The sequence below is a fragment of the Equus caballus genome, chromosome 1 (genome assembly GCF_041296265.1).
Source record: "Equus caballus isolate H_3958 breed thoroughbred chromosome 1, TB-T2T, whole genome shotgun sequence".
NCBI classification, from domain to species: Eukaryota; Metazoa; Chordata; class Mammalia; order Perissodactyla; family Equidae; genus Equus; species Equus caballus.
In genome coordinates this window covers 169,213,940-169,222,867 of record NC_091684.1, presented here as the reverse complement: position 1 = coordinate 169,222,867, position 8,928 = coordinate 169,213,940, and the positions used below count along the sequence as shown (strand labels likewise).

Below are 8,928 nucleotides of genomic sequence, written 5' to 3'. Positions count from 1 at the left end.
GAATGTAATGAGATAATATATATGAAAATATTTTGTAAATTTCTATATAATCATAATATGATTAAACGTGGTTCAAGAGCCTCAAGAATATATCCACAACTTTCCATCATCTCTTAAGATTGTTACGAAAACATCATTTTAGAATTAACATTTCCTTATTAGGCTCTAAGATGACTCTCCCTTCCTCTTGGGCAAAGTAGCTACCTGGCCTTTCCCCCTCCCCAAATATATATCCTCATGGACCAATTACAAAGATGCAAATTCCTTTAAAAATAAGCAGTTTTTTAAATTTAAAAACTAGAAAGAGGAGTTTTAAAATGGCTTCTCTCTGGTCCATTGTCAACAAAACAATCATGAGAATGACCCTTTTATAATATAAATTGGCCCATGTTACTCCTCTGCTCAAAACTTTCCAAAGGCTTCTCATCTAATGCAGAATTAAATGTCCTTGCTATGGCTTACAAGTTAGTGCAGAATCTGGCCCTCTGTTCATTCTCTTTGACTTCATCTCCAACTCTCTTTCCCTGAATCTCTCTCCTGCAGCCAAACAGAACTTGCTGTTCTTTGAGAACAATCCTGCCTTTGGATCTTATAGAGAACTTGCTTCCTTCTGCCTGGAATGCTCTTCCTTCAGCGATGGCTCATTCCCTCATCTCCATCAAGGTTTTGCTTAAAGAGTGCCTTCTTAGTGTGGCCTTCTCTGATTATCGTGTTTAAATTTTAACAATGAGATATCATTGCTAACAAAACTTTGAGTAACTTAAAAGATCAAATTGGCTTTTGATCACAAAAATTTGATCACAAATCACATCTAGCAAATAGAAAGCAGCTCTGTCATTCTACAGACAAAGAAAAGGTTTTAAAAGCAGAGAGGGTGAAGAAAAAAGGAAATTATTAGCAAATAATGCACTTCTTTATGCAAGGTCGCTCTCCTAAGGGGAACAGAAGAGGTCTGTTACTAAATTTCTTAGTGCTGACCAGAAAATTTCAGGTTGGCTGATTAAAGGTTACATTTCTGAGGGAGGTTGAAACTTTAATTAGGTTAGGTATTTACTCTTGGTTTTCTGCCATAATGCCTAACGCAAGTGATTTCATTTTGGGCCCACTGTCTCCTTTGTAACTCCATTGTAGGCTTATTCTGCCTTTTTCTTTTTATGAATGAATTAATGTTCTTTCTATATGTTTAGGAGTCTTTTCTGTATGTTATTTGCTTATATCTTTTTTTGCTTATTTTCCTGTTGGGATGTTGTTCTATTCTTTTACTGTTTACAGAGCTTTACACAATTAAGAAACAAAAATTGTTGAACTGGCAAATAATGAAGTCTTAAAGATAGAAACAAAGGATTAGTTAGTAACGAAAAAGTAACTTGGGCTAGTGAAAAGGGTGGTAGATAGCGAATTTTTTCTTTTTTACCATTAAAGTTACTATCCTCAGCAAATCACTCCTGATTCTCAATCCTCATTTTCTTCCCTTGCAGAATTGGTAGTTGAAATGGTAAATACAATTCAATAATAGGATTGCCTTTCATTAGGGCCTAGGAGGGAGTTCAAGGAGAACTAGCTCAAGGCCCTAATGCAAATCCCATGTAAATATTTTTAGACTGACAATTGTTGAATATCTCACATTTAAAAAAAGTAGGGCCTAAATCTGTTCTTAGAAGGCCTGGTTTTACCTCTTATTTTCCTGTATCCACCCCCACTCCCCTAATTCTCTTGCAAAGGTGGAATCCTTGGAAAACTAGAGCTCTTTGCAATGAAAAGAAAAGCAGGTCCTCATCCTAGACTTGTGTTTATACTAATCCCTTCCACTTCTCTCTGATATGTGGGTTTTTGCATGGTTATGCTATAAAATCATCTACTGAAAGTGAGAATGTGTGGAATTTAGATATAATAGAAAATAATTTTTGGTATAGTCATGCCTAAGCAGCTTGTATTAAACTAACCGTTCCATCAAAAGTAACTATAAAATCTAGACAAAATGCTTAAAACAACCATTTGAAGACACTGGACAGCATTCAACACAGGCAAGACGTTGAGGGCTACAATTCCAAGACGGTAGGGTCAAGGAGAGGACTTCCACATTCACCTTGGATGTTTTTCTCTGAGGACATTTGACAATTAACTGGGTTGGGGGAGTATGTGGATATGAAGGTGTGTGGGAAAGAAAGGGAAAGGCAGCATAAAGTCTCAGCAGAAAGCGGTAGTTTTACCAAACTGAGGAAATCAAGGATTTGGTGTTTGTTGCTGCCAAAGCAGCTGGGGTTTGAGAATCAAATCTTGAAGAGAAGAGGAAGATAGAAGAGTGAAGCTCAAAATATGATCAATATCCCTTCAAGGCTTTTTTTTTATTTCTAAGCTATTCATGTGTAAGATGAGATTTCAATAAATCTAGTAGAAAACGAAAACTGAGAGTCTGAAGAGCTGAGCAGAGGTTTCAGGATTCACGGGGTTCAAGGAGGACAGAAATAAGCAATTGGGGCCATTATGGTGAAAGGGACCTGAAACAATCCAGCCTAGAAGTTGACATCTCAGAAAGGCCATGTTCCTGGTATAAGGGTCACGTTACAGAAATAAGAACAAAACTGGTATAGACTATTCCTACAACATCTAAAAATAGTCCCTACAGGAGATCAAAATAATCTGCCTCTGCTCTATCTACTGCTAGAAGAAAAGTGAACTTTTGTTGAGTTAGTATACCTATTATCTTTACAATTTTTTAAATATAGTGAGTGTTCAGCTTTCAATTAAAAAGACAAGTCACTGTAAAAGAAAACTGGATAAATGATTACGAACAGAGAGAATAAACAAAACACACATGTTCACAGGTGATTGAGGTTTTAGTGAATACTAGAATGAACAATTATCTGAATAAAGCAAGTTTTTCTTAACCTGAAAATGTTTAATACAATTTTTATAAATTTGTCTAAGTAAGTTAAATACACTTTTGGGCTTTAATTGCCCAAGGGCATTTTTGATGAACATGTTTTATATTCTCAGAAATTTGTGCAGGGCCTTTTTCATGTCTTTGTTCCTAAGACTATAAATCAAAGGGTTAAGGAGTGGGGTCACAACAGAATAAAACAGAGTCACAATCTTCTGTGTTCCAGCTTTGTGCTCAGTTATTGAGCTCCCATACATGACCAGTACGGAGCCATAGAACAGTGAAACCACAGCCAGATGAGACCCACAGGTGGAGAAAGCCTTTCTTCTCCCAGCTGCTGAAGGGACTTTCAATACAGCTCGTAGGACCAGAGCATAGGACCCCATGATGTAGAGAAAGAGAATGACAATGGGCAGAGGACTTAAAGTGGAAAAGAGAAGCTCCATCATAGGGGCTTTTTTGCAAGCGAGTGCTAGAAGAGGGCCTGGGTCACACAGGAAGTGGTCGATAATCCTGGATCCACAGAAAATCATCTGGGAGACGCTGACGATGGGAATCAAGAACCAGAGGAAACCAAGTACCCAGCAGCTGACCACAAGATTAGTGCAGAGACGTCCTGTCATCAGAGTGGGATAATGTAGAGGCCGGCAGATGGCAAGGTATCGATCAAATGCCATAATAGCCAAGAAAAAGCATTCTGTAGAACCCAAGGAGAAGAAAAAGTAGAACTGGAGGAGGCATCCAGAGAAGGAGATGACCTTGGTGTCAGAGAGGAAGTTGGCCAACATGTTGGGGACAGTGGAGGTGACGTAGCAGATCTCCAGGAAGGAGAAGTTGGCGAGCAGGATGTACATGGGGGTGTGGAGTCTCTGATCCCAGCGCACAGCACAGATGATGGAACCATTGCCCATGAGGGTCAGGAGGTAGACAACAGAGAAGAGCAGAAAGAGGAGGATCTGCCCCTCCCTGGGGCAAGGGAAGCCCAGGAGGATGAAGCCAGTGATGGTGCTGGAATTATTGGGAGTGTTGGAGATTTTCATGTGTCTGTGGGATGTGAAAGAACAAGGAAATATCAAATGACTGTGTATAGACAGATGGGGACTCAGATTTATATTCAAACCATCTTTGAAAGAAAATAAAGACATATATCCATAGCTATTTTTTTTTTTAAAAATTTCTTGTCTTTTTTTTTTTTTTTTTTTTGAGGAAGATTAGTGCTGAGTTAACTGCTGTGAGTCCTCTTCTTTTTGCTGAGAAAGACTGGCCCTGAGCTAACATCTGTGCCCATCTTCCTCTACTTTATATGTGGGAAGCCTGCCACAGCATGGCTTGCCAAGCAGTGTCATGTCTGCACTTGGGATCTGACCCAGCAAATCCTGGGCCGCCGAATGTGCACACTTAACCACTGTGGCACCAGGATGGCCCCTATAGCTACTTTTGTTCTTAAAAATTGAAATATTGACCTGGGTTGCTTCTTTATTCTCGTTCATATTTTCACTATGTACTCAAGAAAACTTTTGGTCCGAATTGATAAGCTCTTGAAGAAGCATGTTGTAGAGATGTTTGAAGATTAATAGACTTTAAACTTAAGAATCTATCTATTTATCATCTATCTATGTACCTGACTATCCATTCTCACCAAAATGGAATTTTTTCCATTTTCAGATATGATGACATCATTGCAGTTGTGGCAGAAACTGTGTCAAACTATGTAACTATATAACAAGAGCTCATAGAACTTTTTAAATTCCTTCTTTTACATGACTTTTGAAACTGGCCTTATTTTAAACTAAATGATTAACGTGTCAGTTTAATTATATATACCAATTTCACGTGTAAAACAGATTGAATAGAGGAAATTAGCCTTAGTTTCTGTTGTGTTAAAGCAGCAATCCTAGCCATCCACAGTAGAACAAGGTGAAAGACTCATTAACAGACCATATTGAAACAGGTCTGTGCTTACCTGGAAAAGAGATATGAATCTGCCCAGTCTACAGTTATAGATATAATTCTATTCCAATAACGCACACTATGGGCACTATTGGTAACACAGAATTCTACATAGCCGTGGATTCTTAGGGGATGGAAAGCTAAAACTTTGTTCCATCACCCAGTAACTACTTGGAAGCATCTGAAGTCAGAGTAGCTTTTAAAGACAGAATATCTGCATGATGCCTTTGTTTTGTTCTAAATCAGAGTACCTTTGTTTAACAAATATGCACTCAAGCCTTGTAATCAATTAGAACCCTCTGTAAATAAATGTAAAATTAGCAACATAAAAAAAGTCTATGTTCTCCACCACTTCTTCTATGTTAAATCCATATTTTGAGTTTTTAAATTTGGCACAGGGACACAGGGAGTCTAATAATTTCTTACTAGGAATATTCGAGTTCTGAGAAACCTGTAGGACCAAGAGTAAAAGATGGCAACAGCAAGCTCACACCTCTTCTCAAGAATAGGTCATCTGTGTTGGAGGAGGAATACAATTTTGGTGGTTGGGGGAGGAGAAAGGAAGAGTAATTATAACACAGTAGATATTCTTTTAAAACCCTTTATGGGTCCTTGGGAACTCAGGATTCCCTGATGAGAGGGATGCCTGGGGCCAATAAATCTCCACATATCTGTCAGGCCCTATTTTAATGCATATGATCGGAATCTATTTAGTGGACTCTGCTGTTGGTGCGGGGAAAGTAGACTAAGTTCTGGTGCCTGCTTTATGAACTTCCATTTCCCATGAGTCTTTTCTGTTTAGTGCTTTTAAAGTCATTTGACTAGGGGCTCAATTAATTTCTGAGGCCACATCTTTATCTTTCATAAAAGGGAGTTGAAAACAGACAGCAGAAGAGTCTAATATTTTTTTAAAGTCCCTCTGCAGCAGCTTCACTCATGATCAAGGACATTAGGCATTGAGCCTTTTTTTTCAGCATATCCTGAGCTTTGTAGTATGTTTTCAAAATTATGTTGGAGTCACATGTGCCTATTGATTGCTAACATATAAAGAGGGACGCAAAAGAAGAATTCTGCTATGTGTAAAGGACCTAGGTGAATTCTAAAAATGGTTAAGTCTGTAAATCTAGTACCAATTCAAAAGAAGGAAATTTTATTATGATTAATTAAAAACAATTGACACTAGGGGGTTAGCCCAGTGGCATAGTGGTTAAGTCCACTCACTCTGCTTCCATGGCAGGGGGTTGGACGGTTCAGGCTCTGGCCACCAACCTACGCACAGCTCATGAAGGCATGCTGTGGCAGGCATCCTGCATTTAAAGTAGAGGAAGATGGGCATGGATATTAGCTCAGGTCCAATCTTCCTCAGCAAAAAGAGGAGGATTGGCAGCAGATGTTAGCTTAGGGCTAATCTTCCTCAAAAAAAATTTTTTTACTAATGATGATTAGGTATTTTTGACCAGGGCTGTTTTGCTGGTGATCTTGAAATTTCATTTTAGGAGTAAGCATCCACTTGACAGTCTAACAATGCACCCCTTTGATTAAATGTTAAGAATTTTTTTTTCATGGCAGAACTTATTTCAGTGTAGTGTTTCTTCCTTTCCTTAACCCTCACATCTAATTCATCAGCAATTTATGTTAGTCTCCAAAATAAGTCCATATCCACTCACTTCTGTCTAGTTCGTTCCATCATCTTTTCTCCCCTAGACTACTGTGATGCTGTCCTACCAACACCTGTTTCCTCCCGGGCCTCTCTACAACCTGTTGTCCATGCTACAGCCACACAGACTCTTTGAAAAAGAAAAATCAGATAAGTCCCTTTCCTTCAATTCAATTAGCTTCCCAATACACTCGGAATAGAATAAGATCTCCAAACTGATGTCTTTGATTTGACTCCTCTCAACATCCCCGAACTCATCTCATGATTCTATTAATCAAAGCCCCACACACCTTTATGTCTCACACATACACATGCACATACACACACAAATGTAAACTCTGTTGTGCAAAGGAGGCACATACACTCCACTAACATAAACACTGCAAAATATAAAACAGGATTTGACAAGTAATGTGTAGCAGGGAGTGCACTATCCACTGTTGTCTCCTGAGTCCACTGGGAGGTGTGTGTATTTGGACTATACTCACACTAGCCAGCATTTCAGTAGAGAGGGACATGCTTCTTTAATGCTCTACATCAGGGATCAGCATTCTTTTTCTTAAATATTTTAGGCTTGCAGGACATATAGTCTCTGTCATAGTTCCTCACCTTTTGTTGTTGTGTGAAAATAGACAAAGACAATCCTAAAAGAATGCACATAGCTATATTCCAATGAAATTTTATGTCCTCTGAAATTTGAATTTCATATAACTTTCAAGTGCCACAGAATGTGATTCTTATATTAACTTTTAAACTTAAATTAAATATGTAAAAATTCTTAGGTCACTCGCCATACGAAAACAGGCAGCAGGCCAGATTTTGCCCATTGGCTATAATTTGCTGAACTCTGCTCTACGCATTTATAGTGACGGGAAAGCAAGGACCATCTATTTGACTGTGGAACAATGGATACTTCTTGGTCAAGAAAGGGAGAGGACCTTGACAAGTCAGCAGTCAGAAATCAGTCTGTTCTGCTAAGCTAACTGATATGTTGGGCCAGTTTTGAACTATATTACAACAATGAGTTTCCAAAGCCAACAGGATTTGCCTCTGTCTCAACACATGCACACCCCCCCACACACACACACGCATGCACGCACATACTCACTCATACATGCACACCTTCCCTTTTCCACACAACAGTTCAGAAATATAACACTGGCCATCTTTTAGTTCTACAAACAGCCAAGTACTTTCCTGGTTCAGGGTCTGTGCTCTTGTTGTCCTTCATTTTCACTCTTTATCCCTAGTGCCCAGCAGAGTTTGAGGCAGATAGTAGGTATCTTGTAAATATTTGTCAAAGAAATGATTGTCTACACTGTTACAAGCAGAAGATATAATTGATACTAGATAGATGTTTACCAGTTACTTCACTTGAACTTCAAAAAACCTGTGAGATGAAACTTTAGGAAAGGAATTTATACAAGAGAGGCTCTAAATGACCTTAGGCTACCAGAGTGCTGGCCCAGACTTGAGAAGAATTCCATTCAAAGGAAGTAATGGGAGGTTGAATGTTCTGGGTGGTAAAACAAGTCCCACCCCAGATGGGTTCCTCTCTGACTACTCAAGATAACTATGGTCCCACAGCTCTGGATGTTGAAGTAGAAGAGAGAGAGGAATGGAAATTCTAGATTGAGCCTTGCAACAAACTTGCTTAGTGGCTCTAGTGGAGTCTTTTAACCTCTATAATCTTTGTTTTCTTTATATGAAAAGGGAGTAGGATTATATGATTTTTAACCACTTTTCATTGTAAAATGCTTATTCCTATTCCAATTATACCACAAGTACAAAAGATATCAATACTTTATATACCTAGAGGTGATATTTTAGCTACATTTATCTCTCAGATGAAAACACTAGTTGCGTAGTTTGTCACTTACACATGAAGGCAAAGGATCCAGGCCAACTCCCTCTCAGCACAATTCTCCAACTTTGAGATCTGACAAAGCTGCCCTAGAAAACGAGAAGGGTGTGAAAAAATGATTCTCTGTGTGCCATCACCGTTTCACGCTTGACCAAAGAAATTGACTGTGGGTGAGAAAAAAGATGATTCTAACAAGACTGTATTGTTTCGCACCTTTTATTACTTGGCTCCACTGTTCAGAGAGCTGCAGTAATGTTCACCTGGCGTAAGGCTAAGCTGGAGCTGCCCAAAATTGCTGGGAGATTCTCCTGAATCAGTTGCAGAAAGCACTGTGGCAGAGAGAGTGTGAATATGGATACAATAGTGTCAAGGCTGTGTTATGTTTACAGGATGCTCAGATTGAGTTAATTAACAAAGCCAAACAAAATAAACTACACCCTCATCTCCACGATGTCTTGGAAAGGTTGGGAGAGGCCCAATCTAGGTTAGCCAGGTCCTGAGCTATAATATATAAGATGAGAGAAAGACATTTCTTTGATATTTACTTTTCTCCCCAAGGTTAGTCCAAGGAGGCAC

The 8,928-nt window shown here is 38.9% G+C and overlaps 1 protein-coding gene across 1 annotated transcript; it reads right to left on the bottom strand.

Annotated features, from left to right (window-relative positions):
• Positions 1-2,985: 2,985 nt before the first annotated feature.
• On the bottom strand, positions 2,986-3,993 carry OR11G2 (olfactory receptor family 11 subfamily G member 2). Its single transcript, XM_005603373.4, has one exon. It carries the CDS (start codon positions 3,919-3,921, stop codon positions 2,986-2,988), a length of 936 nt encoding a protein of 311 aa, XP_005603430.2. The 5' UTR covers positions 3,922-3,993.
• Between the last annotated feature and the right edge of the window lie 4,935 nt (positions 3,994-8,928).